This window comes from Castanea sativa, chromosome 1 (assembly GCF_040712315.1).
Source record: "Castanea sativa cultivar Marrone di Chiusa Pesio chromosome 1, ASM4071231v1".
Lineage (NCBI taxonomy): Eukaryota > Viridiplantae > Streptophyta > Magnoliopsida > Fagales > Fagaceae > Castanea > Castanea sativa.
Window position 1 is genome coordinate 86,540,363 of NC_134013.1, and position 17,866 is coordinate 86,558,228.

At 36.6% G+C, this 17,866-nt stretch overlaps 1 protein-coding gene and 1 long non-coding RNA gene across 4 annotated transcripts; one reads left to right on the top strand and one right to left on the bottom strand.

Annotated features, from left to right (window-relative positions):
* The first annotated feature begins 7,754 nt into the window (after positions 1–7,754).
* LOC142622617 (uncharacterized) lies at positions 7,755–13,437 on the top strand. 3 transcript variants are annotated; one of them, XR_012841935.1, is made up of 6 exons: positions 7,755–8,022; positions 8,646–8,723; positions 8,860–8,943; positions 9,364–10,729; positions 11,867–12,562; positions 12,655–13,437. It is a non-coding gene; the product is annotated as an uncharacterized LOC142622617 (long non-coding RNA). The 3 variants fall into 3 exon arrangements; XR_012841934.1 differs by having other exon boundaries at positions 10,332–10,729; positions 12,655–13,435; XR_012841933.1 differs by having other exon boundaries at positions 8,860–10,729; positions 12,655–13,436.
* A 1,251-nt stretch (positions 13,438–14,688) lies between these two features.
* Positions 14,689–17,343, bottom strand: LOC142639816 (uncharacterized). Its single transcript, XM_075813957.1, has one exon. It carries the CDS (start codon positions 17,023–17,025, stop codon positions 15,040–15,042), a length of 1,986 nt encoding a protein of 661 aa, XP_075670072.1. The 5' UTR covers positions 17,026–17,343; the 3' UTR covers positions 14,689–15,039.
* Positions 17,344–17,866: the final 523 nt, after the last annotated feature.

A 17,866-nucleotide genomic window follows, 5' to 3' on the forward strand; every position in this document is an offset into this window, starting at 1 on the left:
ACCTACCTCCCTGGCCGCATTAATGGAAAAATGACCTCTGAACAGTAATGTTCAGCCTTCCAGCTGGTGTTTGAAGACTTCAAGAAGGTGCCAGATGGGACAAGTATCTAATTGGAAGATCTGTTTTACACGTGGAAGAAGAAAGGAAGAAGAAAATGGATATAAAAGAAGAAGAGAGGTATGAGAAGGAGGGAAAAAAAAACGGTAGTTGTAATATTGTTCTTAAGGAGAGAAAGGCAGTACAATTGGTCCGAGAATTACGTCCAAGGAGAGTTTCTTTGCTATTTCCATCTATTGAACACACAAATAACAGCAATCTAGCCTGATTCTTCTCTTTATCCAACATCCATAGTCTAGGTTTTAAGCCCACACTCTACAAATTTTATTGTATAAGGCTCTTTGGGCCTGAGTCCATCTAGTGATTAGATCAGGTACAAATTGTACTCCTACAATTGGCGCCGTTTGTGGGAACCTAGTGTGAAAGGAATTGGAACATTATGGCAGGCTTAGGTTCGCGTCATGCAGAGTCCTAGGGGTCCCAGCGTGAGGATCACTTTGAGCGTCTCGAGTGTCAGAGGGATCGAAAGGGAAGTGTGCATACGGTACACCTCGATACAAGCCATTCGCGTGGTGGAAGCAAAGCCACCCATGAGGATGATGCCAAGGCCATGCAAAAGGAGATTGACCACCTTAAGAACAAATTATGCCGTGTCAAACGAAGGCAGGCCTCACCTCTTTCCAATCCTTCCTCTGAGGGTTCCCAGGGAAGCAGTTACAGTCCAAGGTCCAAGACTCCTCCTAGCGAAACCTTCTCTTATGAGAAGGATGAGCTTCCGGGTCGTAGGCATAAAAAGTTTCCCCCTAGGGGCTTAGGAAATGACGTTATGAGCAGGGCGTTGCATCAGCTCTCCAAGTCCCCTTTCTCACGTAGGATCGAAAAGGGAAAGCTTCCACGACAGTTCACCCAGCCCACTTTCACCATCTATAATGGCAAGACCGACCCAATTGAGCATGCGAGTCATTTTAATCAGAAGATGGTGGTACACTCTCAAAATGAAACCTTGATGTGCAAAGTCTTTCCCTCTAGCCTAGGACCTGTTGCTATGAGGTGGTTTAACGGGCTGAAAGCGAGTTCTGTTGATTCTTTCATGGAACTTACTAGGGCATTCGCGTCTCGATTCATTACATGCAATAGAGTTCCTCGGCCTTTGGACTCATTGTTGTCCATTGCCATGAGGGAGGGAGAAACCTTGAAAACGTATTCTGATAGATATAGGGAGATGTTTAATGAAATTGACGGCGATTTTGACGAAGTGGCGATTAACACCTTCAAGGTGAGCCTCCTAACTGATCACGATTTAAGGAAATCTCTAACCAAGAAGCCCGTGAGGAGTGTATGTTGGCTCATGGATCGCATTGACAAGTATAAAAGGGTTGAGGAAGACCAACAACAAGCTAAAGGTAAGGCGAAGGTTATCCCTCAAGAAAGGAGGGATTTCAAGTCGGATAGGTATAGTAACAACAGGCCGAGGAGAGATTTCTCCGGGCAATCTGGCTCAACCACTCCTCAAGTAGTTAACACCGTATTCCGAGAACCAATGCACCAATTGTTGGAGAAAGTCCACAAGGAGCCCTACTTCAAGTGGCCTAGTAAGATGGCTAGGGACCCTACGAAGCGGAATCAGAACCTTTTTTGCCAATACCATTAGGATGTAGGCCATACTACTGAGAACTGCCGGACACTTTGGAATCATTTAGAATAGCTGGTCAGTGAAGGAAAGTTTGTATCAACCCAACGGACAAGGAAACCATTCGGGTCCAAATAATCAGAAGAACAACTCATCTCGACCACCTTTAGGAACGATTAATGCTATCTTCGCTGCACCTAGAAGGACTAGCTCTTGTCCTACAAGGGTGATGACGGTGTCACATACTCCAGCCAAGGAGTCTGGCTCGAGGCTAAAAAGGATCAAAAGGAGTACACCTATTTTAGGATTCTCAGATGAGGATAAAGTTGGGACCATTCAACCACATGACGATGCCCTGGTGGTTACATTGAGGATAGGAAATTATGACATGAGGAGAGTGATGGTTGATCAGGGTAGTGGTGCGGATATTATGTACCCTGACTTATTCAAGGGGCTTAAGTTAAAGCTAGAGGATCTCACTCCCTATGATTCGCCGTTGATAAGCTTTGAAGGAAAGCTGTCATACCGAAGGGACAAATTCGTTTGCCCGTACAGTCGGGTCTGGAAATAATTGATGTAGATTTCATTGTGGTTGATGCATATTCCCCATACATGGCCATCGTCGCAAGGCCTTGGTTGCATGCTCTGGGTGTTGTCTTCTCGACTTTACATGTTAAGGTGAAGTTCCCTTTGGGTGGGTTGATTGAAGAAATTCTTGGGAGCCAATCAATGGCAAGGAAATGCATATCGACTGCAGTGCTACATCAAGCCGAATCAGAATCCTCAGCCTCAGCTGTGAAAGACTTATAGCAATTAACAACTCTAGATGAGCCCGGTGCGGTGACAGCAGAGGAGACAACATGCAAAGAGTTAGAAAGATTTCTTATTGATGATGACCCTGAAAGATTCTTCCAGGTTGGTGGTCGGCTACCGCATCAAGAGAAAACGGAGTTGATTAAGTTTTTAAAAGATAATATTGACATGTTCGCATGGGATCCCTACGAGGCTCCGGGGGTTGACCCAAGCTTCATTTGCCATCATTTAAACATCAATCCTGCCGTTATTCCCAGGAGGCAACCACCTCGGCGTTCTTCCAAAGAACATGCTGAGGCCGTCAAGGAGGAAGTGCTCAGGCTCAAAAGGGCTAGGGCCATTAAAGAAGTTTTCTACCCGGAATGGTTGGCACATACTGTTGTAGTAAAAAAGAAGACCGAGAAGTGGAGAGTATGCGTGGACTTCACAAACCTGAACAAAGCCTATCCCAAGGATTCATTCCCAATGCCTTGTATCGATCAGCTGGTGGACGCTACGGTTGGGCATCCTCGGATGAGTTTTTTGGATGCCTTCCAAGGTTATCACCAAATACCTTTGGCATTGGATGACCAGGAGAAAACCGCCTTCATTACTCCTACGGGAAATTATCACTATAAAGTAATGCCATTTGGTTTGAAAAATGCAGGGGCTACTTACCAAAGGATGATGACCAGGATGTTCGAGCCCCAGCTTGGAAAGACTATTGAGGTATATGTGGATGATATGGTGGTGAAGAGCAAAATGGTACCTATGCATGTGAAAGACTTAGATGACACCTTTCAAACCCTTAGGAAGTACAAGTTGCGCCTTCATGCCTCCAAGTGCTCTTTTGGGGTGGGCTCTGGTAATTTCCTAAGCTATATGGTGACTCATAAAGGAATAGAAGTAAATCCGGCACAGGTCAGGGCCATCCATGGCCTGCAACCACCTCGGAATCCGAAGGAAGTTCAGAAGTTGACGGGGATGACTGTTGCTCTCAGTAGGTTCATTTCTCGATCTGCTGATAGGTGCAGACCTTTTTTTCCAGTTGCTTAATAAGTGGAAGGGATTCCAATGGTCTAAGAAGTGTGCTTTGGTTTTTCAACAACTTAAAGAATATCTTTCCCGGCCACCCATCATGTCTCGGCCGGAGGTCGATGAAGTCCTATTTGCATACATAGTTGTAGTTATCCATGCAATTAGTTTGGTTTTAATACAGGACGATAGTGGAGTACAGAGACCGGTTTACTACGTTAGCAAATCTTTGAATGAAGCCGAGGTGCGATATCTACCTTTGGAAAAGACGATTCTGGTCGTAGTTCATGCTACGCGGAAGCTTCCTCATTACTTCCAATCCCACACCATTGTGGTTTTGACTCAACTTCCTCTCAAGTCGGTATTGCGAAATGCTGACTACTCAAGGAGGGTGGCCAAGTGGGGAACTATTCTGGGAGCCTTCAATATCAAATATATGCCTCGCACCTCCGTGAAAGGTCAAGTCCTTGCTGATTTAATGGTAGAATTCACCGAACCCTCATTAGAAGAAATACACAAGAGTTGCACAGGGATGAAATAGTTAGACGATTCTTCACGAGCTTTTTAGGAGGAAAGAGAATGAGTAATTCTTAGATGTGATTGATTTCTGAAAGGATGGATGGAGATTCAGTTTCCTAGGCATTTTGGCATGTGGAAGGCGGCCTCGAATCAAAGTTATCCCGTCCAAATTTTAAGAAGGACCCGGACCGTTGGATGCGCATCTCACCGTTGAACGTGGGGAACAAGACGTAACTTACAGTCATTAATGCGAGTATTCCGGGTTTCGAAGCATCAGGGGCGGTTAAAAAGAAGCGAGATGACCCCAACACGTGTGGCGGTTCGCAAAGTGTGTGGAGGCTGCGCTGTTGGTTCAAAACTCCATTTATCTCCTCGGATAGGGGGAAAATGAAGTTTTGAGGGGCTATTGTGGGGGGTAAAATGATTAAAATATGTATTTGGGTCTTGGGCCTGATTTGGTGGAGAAAGCCTGTCGAGCATAGCCTTTGAGGCCCGCAAACCAGTTCATGCTATAAGGGTTGGAGGAGCTATCCGAGGAGAAGTATATCCTTGGATGGGTTAAGTAAAGGTCATAGGACATGCTAAGGTGTTTGGAGGGAGAACTCCGGAAGATCTGTTGGGTAAAGGCATGATCCACGCGGTTATTGGAAGTAAAAGCATATGATAAATATCAAAGGGGAAAAGGCTGCTACCACCACATTAAAGACCCTGTACCTACCTCCCTGGCCACATTAATGGTAGGGGTGTCAATTTGGGTTAGCGTGTCGGGTTCGTATCGTGTCAAGGTAGGGGTATTTGACTAAATGGCTCAACCCTAACCCGACCCATTTAATAATCGTGTCATGATCCTTCAACCCTAACCCGACCTATTAATAAGGCTGGTTGACCTGACCCAACCCATTTAACACGCTTAATAAATGAGTCGCGTTGGATTGACATGAATGTAACACAACCCATTTCAACCTACATAATATGTTAAGATGTTGTGTGCGTGTGTACTTAGGGAGTGTTGTGCTCAGTAGTTGTGCATGTAATTGTACTTTGCTTAGTCACATGCTATACAGGTGCAAGGCATAAGTGAGTAATTGAGAATTAGTTAATAAGGTGGTTAGAGTTGGTCAGAGTTAGTTAAGTGAGTAGTTACGGATTAGAGGATTTGGGAATTGGTTGTAATTGTATATAACTCCAATTGTTGACAGAGAATGGGTAAGCATAGAATGAATTCAGTTTCTTCCCTCAAAGTCTTTTCTAATCTTGCTCTGTTTGGAGGAGGTTACCCTCAAAGCTAACCAACACTTCTTCTTTCTCCCTTTCCATTTCTTGCAATCTTTCTAATTTACCAAGCTCTTAACATAATATTAAATATAAAATCCATCTAGAAATAATGTTTTTTACATCCCAAAAGCAATGCATACACTTCAAGTCTTCAACCCACATTCAAAATAATATAGTTCAACAAAAATATAACATTCATCTAGAAATAAGTTCTTTACACTCTAAAAGAAGTGTATACACTTAAACTCAAATTCAAAATAAGATAGTTAAACAAAAGTGAAATAATGTAGTTCAACAAAAATATAATATCCTTGGAACTCACCAAATGCTAAGTATCAATATTGAAAAAATTGGAACAAACAGTATATTAATCCTGATGATGACTACAATTATCATCCATAGATTCTTTGTTGATGTCCAAATTCATAACATCTTCCACAAGCTCATCCAATTTCATTTGTACAAGTTCTATGCCAAAAAATATATATAAGTATTAGTAGTTACAAAATATGATCATGCCTCAACAGTTTTAAAAGCAACACCCATTAGATCTAGTTTATAAACTATCTCAATAAACCCACTTGCAATATATGCAGACGATGTCCAACACTAATACAAACACAAAAATAAATAAATAAAAACACACGGCACAAGACAAAAGCTACAACCATGGCCTTAATTAACAATTAATATATCTCATATATTAATAGAGGCATATGGGTTCAAAGTTTGTAGAACAAAAACATTATGCATAAAAAATTACTACAAAATTTTGAAATACCAAGAAAACGGTTTTCTTTAATTCTAAAACTCACTAAAAAAATGAGAGAGAGAGAGAGAGAGAGAGAGAGAGAGAGAGAGAGAGAGAGAGCAATAAATGATTTTAAACTTTGAGTTTGAGAATTGGGCATGAGTTTATACCAAGAAAACAATTTTCTTTAATTCTAAAACTCACTAAAAACATGAGAGAGAGAGAGAGAGAGAGAGAGAGAGAGAGAGAGAGAGCAATAAATGATTTTAAACTTTGAGTTTGAGAATTGGGCGTGAGTTTATACCAAGAAAACAGTTTTCTTTAATTCTAAAACTCACTAAAAACATGAGAGAGAGAGAGAGAGAGAGAGAGAGAGAGAGAGAGAGAGAGAGAGAGAGAGAGAGAGCAATAAATGATTTTAAACTTTGAGTTTGAGAATTGGGCGTGAGTTTATAAAATAGTAGAGTGAGTAGTACAGCTGAAATAAAAAAAAAATAAAAAAATTAGATATTTTCAAGAAGGTTTAGAGATTTAGGGTTTGTAGGGTTTAGAGATTTATGATTTGTAAAGTTTCAATTTTCAATTATATCCCTTATAAGTTTTTGTAATTACTTACATTTCTTTTTAAAAAATATATGTTGGATAGGTATTTGACAAATCTAAAATAATTTGAATATTTATTTGTAATACGAGTTAAACGGGTTATGTTAAGTAGGTCATTTCGGGCTGACACAAATAAATTAGCATGTCAAACGTGTCTATTGCGGGTTACACAGGTTGACCCGCTTATGACACGTTTCTTATCGTGTCGATTTTGGGTCGACCCATTTATGACCCAAACCCATTAAGGCCCAACCCTAACCCGCAAAAATCCGAATCGGATTCGTGTCCTGTTCACGGGTTGGGTCGAACATTGACACCCCTAATTAATGGAGAAATGACCACTGAACAGTAATGTTCAGCCTTCCAGTTGGTGTTTGAAGACTTCAAGAAGGTGCCGGATGGGACAAGTATCTAATTGAAAGATCTATGTTACACGTGGAAGAAGAAAGGAAGAAGAAAATGGATATAAAAGAAGAAGAGAGGTATGAGAAGGAGGGAAAAAAAAAACGGTAGTTGTAATATTGTTCTTAAGGAGAGAAAGGCAGTACAATTGGTCCGGGGATTACGTCCGAGGAGAGTTTCTTTGCTATTTTCATCTATTGAACACGCGGATAACGGCAATCTAGCCTAATTCTTCTCTTTATCCAACATTCATAGTCTAGGTTTTAAGCCCACATTCTACAAATTTTATTGTATAAGGATTTTGGACTTGAGTCCGTCTAGTGATTGGATCGGGTACAAATTGTGCTCCTACAAAAAGTATAAAATTAAATAAATAAATAAAACCTCAATGAAAACAAATCCAAACTTTAAAGGTTAAAAACATGATTTAGCTTGTCTATATATATTATATATAATAGACGAAGCTGAGAGAAAGTTGGTTCCTGCATTTAAGTACATGTTGACAAATATGATAACTACCTATTTAAAATTTAGATACGTATATAGTTTTTAAAAAAATAGTCGTACGTTACAATAGTTGGCTTTTTAAACCCTGCCACGTTGCATCATTTCAATATCATTAAAATTTTAACTTTTACTTCTACAACACCATTTGAAAGCATCCCACTATAAATAAAAAAAATAAAAGGCTCAAACCAAACGTTAGACAAAAAAAGCATCCGCTGTTTCCATTCGTTAAACACAAGCCGGCCAAAAGAAAAACCCTTCCTTGCCGATTTGCTTTGCAGTTTGCCTCATGTTCTATTTCCTTTCTGCAACAGAAAACTTGCCCACTTAGATTTCTGCCATCAAGTCAAATTAGAGTCACAAGAGAACAATCGTTATATCGTACGAAAATTCTTTTAATAACCATTTGGAATTAGCCGATACAGAAGGAGAGAGGACGATAGAGAGACGGTAAGTTTGAATAACCAGTTCTGTCATCACCATTAGGGCCTCTGCCCATAAGTTCTGTTTTTAATTTTACAAATTGGGGTTTTTTTTGGGAGAATCATTTGGGCGTTATTTATGATTCGGGTATTTTGGTTTGATCGGTTATGATTTAGGTTTTTCGGGTAGAAGTAGTTTTGTTTAATTTATGTTGATAGACGGGTTAGATTTGGTTTTATCTCTTACCCTATTGTCTTCTTTAGGTTTGCTGTTAATTTAGGGATTTGAAATCAGGGAAACTACCTAGAAGATCAAATTCTAAATGAATTGTTATTAGGAATTTTTAGTTTCTGGGTTTGTATCAAATTGTGTTATTAGGAATTTTCAGTTTCTGGGTTTTGTTCCTTTGCTTTCATGAATTTCAGTTTCATATTTTGTTTTTGCCTATTTGGGTTGCATTCGTTTTGGGTATTTGTTTAAAATCAACATGCATGACTTTTTATTTATGTTGTTTTTTTTACAATTGGTATTTATTTCATTCCTTCTTTCTATGTTTTTGTTTCTGATGTTCTCTTTGTTCGTTTTTGTCAAGTTATTTGAGTGCTTTTTATTAAAAAATTAAAATAAAATATAATTTTTTTCCCTTGCAGTTGCGATACATAGGCTGCAATTCACAGATCATAGTGATTGAGGCATTGCATTAGAACGAGTACCAAAAATTTTGAAAGGTAAGTTTTTACGAATGTTAACGTTTAAATACCCACGCCGGTTCAGTATGTAACGTGTTTATCTACCTTCTTATATACTGTTTCTTCTCTTCAAATTTTCCCTTTTATTGTTATGCTCTTTTTCCTCTGTGGGAAGAAACCCAGTGACGCTTGATGAGAAAGAATAGAGGCCTGCCTTCACTAGCCTGCCACCACTGGTCAGCCAGCGAAATCACTACCGGTAAAACTGATTTCTTTATTTTTTTCCCTTTCAGTTGTACTGCTTTGGATTTTATTTCTTAATCTTCTTCTCCTTTACTATTATAGAGTGATCGGGGAATTGAACCTTTAATTAGCAGTAGTTGGATTTGAAATAAACTCATTCTATTTTGTAGAATAGATTAGGTGATTATGTTGGTTGTCATTACTCAGTAGGATGTTATTATCTCATTAGCCAATTGTTTTGGCTATTTTAATTCTAATTAGTTTGCTATTTGAATTATTTTCAATTGGATGTAATACATATCATGGCTGTATTTTATACAGAAAGGTATAGAAATAAAGATCATTAGAAAAATTAAACCAACACTGTCTTTTCTCTCATTAAGGAGATTAGACATCTCAAATTGACTAAAATCCTCTGTTCTTTTCGGTTGCTAAGGAAATTTTGCATGCAAGTTACTCATATGCAGTCAACGGATAATTTTGATAGAGGAGGTACAGTACTTTGTCCTAATTTACTGTCGGTAAATGTATGATATAACACATAAAGTTGTTAATCTAAGCTTGTTTTATATTCTCTTTTTTTGTGCCTTCATCATCATTGTTGTTGATGATGCTTATTACAAAGCCAGTACCCGTTTTCTTTCTGTTTTCATTGGTGGATAGGATTTTCTTTTTTTTGACTTTATGGTTTTCATTTGGTAAAAGTTTGGGTTTTAATTATTACCAAAATGAGAGGGTGAAAAACTATTCTCTTTCTTTGAATAGTGATCACCTCAATTTGTAAAAGAAACTCTAAATTCCACTATTGGCTACAACCTGTTAAATCTTCTAATTGTTGATGTATGCTACAAGATCTCATATTACTTCATTGGTAGATAGGATTTTATTTTTAGCAAATTTATGTATTTCATTTGATATAAGTTTGGGCTTTAAGTTTTCCAAAAAAAAGTGGATTTAAAACTGTTCTCTTTCTTTGAATTTGTTTTCAATACTATCAGATTTTTTTTGGTAATTGTATTGTCAAAGCTATTGATATGTTTTTGTATTTTAATCTGCAATTACCAGTCCTGTTTAGTGCCTATGATTATGTTTGATGATAAGTTAGAATTAAAGCTTTTAATTTTGAATGTAAAAGTCTAACTTTATATAGGTTCTCAAAAAATATAATTGGGAAACTTCTTTACAACAATGGAGAGGGGAATTTGAACCATGTTTATCCTATAAGTTAAAGCAACTACCTTATGCAATAAACATATAAATATAATGCATTTTGGCTAAATTTTGATGCGTTTTGAGATGATACAATTATGTAATTTGATTTATGTTATCGAGATCTAATCTATAATTTTACATTGAAATTTTATTCATAATGTTCTACTCATACCAAAAGAATATGTTCTACAGAGTGCAAAGGCAGATATTAATGTGGAGAAGGTTTTCTTTTCAAAAGCAAGGGTTCTTTTTTTTTTTTTTTTTTGAGATCAAAGATATAAAGCTTTATTAAGATAGCAGAAATACTACAAGTTGAGTTACAAAATGGAACAGTGGACCCCCAGATAGTAAAACACAGGTCTATATTCAACAGGGCAGGGGCCATGAAAAAAGAAAAAATATGCAGCAATGGGATACAATAGAGAAACAAAGGATGCTCAAGTTGTTTGTGCTGTCATGAGGTGCTGGTAATCAGTTAAGAGACCCGAAGCACCCTCAAAGATGTGCTGTGGCTGAAGTTGAGTCTTTTCAAAATGATATTTGTTTCGTGCATTAAATGAAGGCTTGCTAATACTAATTCCAAGATTGAGGTATGTGCGCATCAATAACTTACTCCATCAGTAATTTGACAGTTTCAAGCACACTTTGCAATTTGGTGTTGGTATATAGTGTGTCATATAGTTAGATGAACAACCTACATTAAGCTTAGAATTTTTCAATATTTACCCAACATTAATATCTAATTATGAAATTCTATTAAATGAACATGTCCTAAATGGATTATATAGTTATTTTGTAATCCATTCTAAATTTTGAAACAGTCAATATTTAAAATAAATAAAAAACAATTTAACATACTTATCATTGCATAGGTGTTCACTATAGGCCTCAAATAGGTAAATTGATTTCTTATTCTTAAATGATTTATCTTCTCCAGTGTTGGAGCTTAAATACTCTAAAACATTGAAAGAGAAAATCAAGTAACTTATGCAGTAGGTGATTGATGGAAGATGTGATTTGCAAATTGTCCCACTGTTTACATTTATGAATGATGAGAAAGAAGACATTTGAGGTCTTTTGCTTAGGCAATTGTACTATCGCATGCTGTTTTAAGAGCCATAATTTAAGAAAAAAGTTTCATGAAAGTTTCATTTCATATTTGTCATACAAATTCCTTATTTAAAGCATTAACATTTTTATTTTATGTTTTAGTGTCAATTAAAGTGTCCTTTTTTTTTTTAATAATGTAATCTACATTTTATTTGTCTACTTAAATAAGGAAAACAATTTATTTATTTTTATTATTATTAATTTTTTTATGGTAGTAGGTAGACACCTTACAATTGGTAAACAGCTGAACATACATATACATTACCCTTATCAATTTTAGTATCTTCCACTTGGGTTTTTACCAAATTTTTCTTTTTTTTACTCTCAGATCTTCCATGGAAATTTGGCAACACCTTATTAAAAGATAAATAAAATATGATTATATTCTAATAGATACTTTCCTTTTTTTTTTTTTTGGATTTTGTTTTTAAGTAAAATTTCGATTTAGAAATTTTTATTCGACATGTTGAAAGGAAAAAGAAATAATAAGAGCTATTTAATGCTCATTCACGTGATATAGATTTTAGATGGTAGAACTAATTTCGCATTTGTATGTGATCTTCATTTGGAATCTATTTAACATTAACATTTTGTTCTGAATCTTCTGATATGTCCAGGTATGCAAAAAGATCCTCAATGGCTTGGTTGCTTACATTATTAGAACCATAAAGACTTTTAATAGAGAAAGCATGAAGTCCATAAACAAATGGTTAAACTATTTGACTTTTGGTTTATTTTAGGATTATAAATGTTATTTTGAGTTATGAATCTAAATTTTTATGCTGTTATGAAGAAAGGTTTTTGTTTTTCTTCTATTGTAAGTTTAATTTTTTCCCGTTATTCAAATTATGTTAATATAAATTATTATGATGAAGTATTATTTACTTTTGATGATGTTATATAAGAAAAGAAGTGTACTTTTGATGATGCTATAAACAAACAACCAGCACAATTATAAAAATCCCGTGCATTTGCACGGGTTATAAGCTAGTTTTTATTAAAGGATAAAATAGTGCACATAGAAAACTAAAAGCTTGGAATTCTCCACTTTACATACTTATTAAAATTGTTTTTCACTTTCCAGCTTTAAGGGGAGAGAAAAAGTCCTTCAGCAAAATTGCCAAATGGGTGTCAAATTTTACTAAAAAGCTCTAAAGAGCTCTTTTACACAATGCCCGCCAGAGAAAATTTTGATAAACAAAACTTCTCTTTAAGAATTGGACAAAGTTTGCCATATGAACCAATCAATGGCACCGGGGACCCCCTTGGCATGCTGGGCAGTGCCACTGCCTTGATGGTCAATCAATCTCCTGGTAGGTAGTTTATCCATTTCTTCAAAGTATGCCATGAACCACTTGCTCTTCTTGAGTGTCTCATAAGCTCATTTAACCTGAATCTAAATCAGAGTTGTAATTGAGAGGTCATCACTAATTCACTATCACAAACAATCTCTGAGTCATTAACAACCATTATTCTCAATATCAACATAGTGGGGTTTGGGATGATTTCATCATTCAACTATCCATTTTTTGAATACTTGGACTGAGTGTGATCAACTCTAGCAAACCAATATGACCTTTGCTGTAGGGGTGGAGATACTACAGTTTGTCGGCCCATGTGATTGTTCTGCCAGGAACCCTTAGTCTGTTGGATAGGATTCAAGCATTCACTCTGTCGCTGAAGATCAGCATTTTGTGTCTGCATGGAATTGCCTTTAGCCATTCCTGAATGGCTGGCACCACACACTGAGCTTCTGAATCACATCTGGATGTCCCCATGCAATAGATCTTGTATACACATTGTGAATTTAGGATGATGATTGCTATAAGATGATTCAATTAATTGACCTGTGGACAAGAGTTTATATACACTTGTGAGCTAGGGAAATGGATCGCTATTATTGGCTATAAGAGGATTCCACCTGCCATCTCTGGAACTCATCGTTGTAAGAATTTCTGTCAGTGTATAATTTTTTCACTTAACCAAATTCAGCAAACCGTTGAACCTTTAAAGAAGAAATTACGAAGAGGAAATGATCCTTGCAGTAACTAGTAAAACCAAGCAAAGGCCAGTGTACTAAGTTTGTGATAGGAGTAATATTTTTTATACCATATGGTTCAATGATGTAGGACAATTAGAACAAAATTAAAATAACAATACAATAAATGAATATGACCTAAGAGTTAGCACCTAGGCTTGGCTTGGAGTCAGTTCCAAGCAGAGAAATCACTTGAAGTCAGCACCTAGAGTAAACCTGGAGTCAGCACCAAACCAAAGAGATACCAAAATGCTATTTTTTTTTTTTCATTTTTCAAAATATCAACTATCTCCTCAAGGAATACAACAGGTTACATATAAAAGATTGCTAAATCCTAGTTCTAATTGGCTAGAAAATCCTAATTGCCTTATTACAAAAAAAAGTCTTACTTCCAAATTAAAATCTAATAGCATAATAAACTACTAAGACTTAAAACACAAAAATAAAATTGACTTACAAACATAAGTAATACTAAATAAATATCTTCTTGCGTATCCCCATCATTCAAGAGATGTCACTGTACTTCATATGTACATAATAGATTATTCTTAAAGATTAGCCTAACAAGATTGTAATACTTGAAAATTCATTTATCTGCTTTTAATAAGGTGACATGGGTCGTGAGTTCCAGTTAACTTAACTAGTAAAATTTCTGATAGTCGCCATAAGTTGAAACTCTTTAAAAAAAATTAAAAAAAAAAAAAAAAAAAAAAAAAAAAAAAAAAAAAAAAATAGGTGACATGGGTGAAATAGTCAATAAAGCACTCTCGTTTGTTCCTTATGTCAATGCCACGCATGCTTTTTTTCCAATAAATCAATGACACGCACACTAGCAGAAACCAAAGATACTAACGCACAACATGACAGAGCAAGTTTACCGGTGGCCAGTCTCAGATTTTAGACAATGATAATTGTAAATCCTTGACATGTGAAGAAACGGAACAGTATGCTACTGAGCATGAACTTGTCTACTGGAAAATAAAGGTAACTGAGCACATTAAATTCCAAGGAAGACTTGATAGAATCAACTCTTCGATCCTAACAATTCTGGTACAAGTTTTAGAAAATTTCTGCTGATCATTTTTTTTTTTTTTTAATACAAGATAAAAATTCTACTCTAGCCTAATCTAAGTGTACATGTGTGTGAAACTCCTGAAGACTTAAATCCTGACTCTTGCTCTCCACACCTCATAAACGCTTATACTTGTGGAGTGACCATTGCACCAAAGGTATGCGGTGGTTCTACTGATCAAATTCTGATTAGGAGATATATTGAAATTTGAGATATTGATTTTAAATATGGAAATGACTACAGCAGCATCTAGAATAATTATAGAAGATTTAGCATAACAAGTAGAAAGCTTGATATATCGTACAAAGATGCTGAGAAAAAGAACAATGAGATACAAGCACAACATTTTATACAGAAATTTTACCACAAACTTTGCGAGAGGTTTCTTTCGCATACAAAATCAGAGAATGCAGTTTAAAGGTCAAAATTCAATAAGAGATCTAGACAAACCAAAAGGATGTCATTAAAAAAAACAACTAAACTAGTTAGATAAAAACACATAAATTTTAAAAAATAAAAAAATGTAGTAACCAAACGAAGATATACAACACATAGCTCTAGCACAATAATAAACTACAAATTATACCACAAGTTCACCAGTTAAGTGTGGAACTTAGTCAGAGAGCACAGAGCTCCTGACAACCACAGTCTCATTCACCGTCAGTCTGTCAGTAACAAACTCAGCTAAACTGGGCTTTAGTTTTAATAGGATCTCTTCTCTTAACCCTTTTCTTCATCATCTCAGCCCACCTTGCAAAAACATTGGAGACTTCAAACTTACCAGCAAACTTCATCTTCTGAGCCAACTCCTCAAGTATGTCTGGTTTCCCAGCTCTGGAAAAATCAGCTGCAAACTTGTTGTAATCGAGTTGAGGTGCTTTCATTCCTTTTTCTATCATTTGCTCCAAATATTTACAAGCCTCTCCTGATCTTCCCTGACTTATGAGCCCTCCAATGAAAACTGTATAGGAATTATCATCAGGGCAACAACCCTTTTGGATCATCTCATTCCAAACTGCACAACCCATTTCGTAGTTTCTTGTTTGAAAGTAGGATTTCATTATCATGTTATAAGTGTGGATTGATGGTTCAATGCCATTGTTAATCATCTTCTTATATATCCTCACCGCATCATCAGGCATCCGTCGACTTGTCATCAATTTAATCAAGGCATTGTACGTGCGCCCATCAGGAGGGCAACCTTTTTCGTTCATCTCCTTCAGCAATCCATATACCATGTCCATATTCTTCTGGTTTCCAAACCCTGTGATCAAACACGTGTAAACTGCAGCATCTGCTTGGCATCCAGATACAATCATTTCACCAAAATATTCAACCGCTTCTTTCATCTTTGCTTGCTTGCATAATTCCCGAATCAAAATTGTATAGCTCCGAACATTGGGTGAAGGACCCTTCTCCTTCATGACTTCAAACAACTTGATCGCATCAGACCTCTTCCTACACCTCAACAACCCTTCAAGCATAATATTATGTGCAACTATATCAGGCTTAAATCCCTTGTCAATCATCTCATTCCACACCCTCCCTGCTTCCATCAAATTCTTCACTCTGCACCAACCATTAAGCAGTACTGTATAAGTTTGCAAATTATGTGTAAACCTATCTTTCAACTTCTCAAAAAGTGCCTGCGCTTCTTTACCAAGCTTTGCCCTCCCAAGAGTGTCAAGCAAGCAATTAATCGTATCAACACCCACTTTAAATTTATACTTCTTCATCAAATCAAATATTCCAACAGCTTTCTTCCTTTCCTTCCCAGCAGCAAAAGCTTTAATCGCAATCATAAAAGTTTCCATTGTCAAAAGCCCTTTCTCGCCTATCTCTTCAAGCATTGACACCATGGACTCAAACTGTCTCGTCTTCCCTAATATATTCATCATAGCATTATAAGTCCTAGAATCATGAGCAAACCCTGGGTTCTGCCCTGCCCAACAAAAGAACCGAAAGGCCGGTTTTCGAGCATGTTTGAACCGTTCCAACACATCCACAACCAAATCATGTGACAAATCAACCCCACATTCATTGAGAACCGCCTCCATGTTCCTATCTAATGCAAACAATTCATCAATCAACTTGCATACCCTCTCCACCTCATTCGGGTCTGCACCCGACTTAACTCCAACACTTTCATTACAATCCCCACCACCACTATCATCATCTCCACTCTCATTATCAGCATCAGAATCAGTACCATCATCTGTAACACTACCAAACCCCCTATAACTCAAAGCCAGCATATTTCCTTGTAAATCAATTATGGGCAAAATTGAACTTTTAAAATTTATGACCCTAGAGTTTAAAACCAACATTTTTCCACTTGAACCAATAATGGGCAATCTCTTTTCAACTCCAAGATGAAAACTTGTAGAGCTGGGAATCAACAACCTTTCTTGTATATTAGAGAATGAAGTGGGGTTTGGCAAAAGAAATGGAACTTGACAATGAGAATGATAGAGACTACAATGAGGAGGAGAATGATGCATAGGAGACAGGGACATAGAGCTACAACTAGGAGGTCGAACTTGCTCTCTGAGACATCGTTTTTGAATGGTGAAGTAGTGGTGGCCATTGAGATTGAGGTAGTAGCGAGGGTAGTAATGAGTAAGAAAGAGAGAGACTTTGGTGGGTTTTCTTAGAGAGAGAGCCATTGGGTCGCCGCTCGCAATGTATGAGACATGGGATTGAGAGTTGAGAGTGGAAGTGTTGGTTGAGGACTTTCGTCGAACAGATGGTGTGCACTCTGAATGGAGACTTGTTATGCTCTTCTTGTTGATCCAAAGCCACACTCTGCTCCAAATCGATGTTGGGTATCTGCTCGGCCTTGCGCTCCTTGGCGGAGAAGCACTCGCCGGAGCTCGACCTCGAGATTGACACGATCGCCTCCGCGTACTTTGGCGGAGGCGGCGTTGATTGGGGATTGCTGTTTGAATTTGGCAGTGTAAAAACTGAAAAGGAGGAAAATGAAATCTGAGGGACCAAAATGAAGGAAAAGAAAAGGGAGGGGAAATTGTATAAATTAGTATTATTTTTAAAAATATATATTTATTAGATAAAAATAAATCGCAAACTTTTTTTAAAAGTGAAATTAATAGAAATTACTGTTCAAAAATTTATTTAAATATAAAATTTAATTTTTTATATTTAAAAAATGACCAAAAAAATAGGACACATGAATTTGATCTTTTAAGTAATTAATTACTTCAAAAAAAGGTTAAGGGTAACAGACTTATAAAAGTCCATATATAAAAGTGCAAAATGAAACAAAAATATAGTTATCTGAAATAACTACTATTAACATTTTTTTTAAAGTGAGTTTCAACCTATATAACATTAAAAAAACAACAAGATTGAAATAAAATCATATCGTTAAGGTTTTTTTTTTTTTTTTTTATAAAAAACTTTTGGGTTTTCACAGCTTTTATCAATTTTTTTAATTATAAATTTGATATTCTTTTCATACCAACTCGAAATTTTGTACATTTCGCTAGT

Coding starts and splice junctions, on each gene's coding strand:
- LOC142639816 (XM_075813957.1), bottom strand. CDS start 17,025: ATGGCTCTCTCTCTAAGAAAACCCACCAAAGTCTCTCTCTTTCTTACT.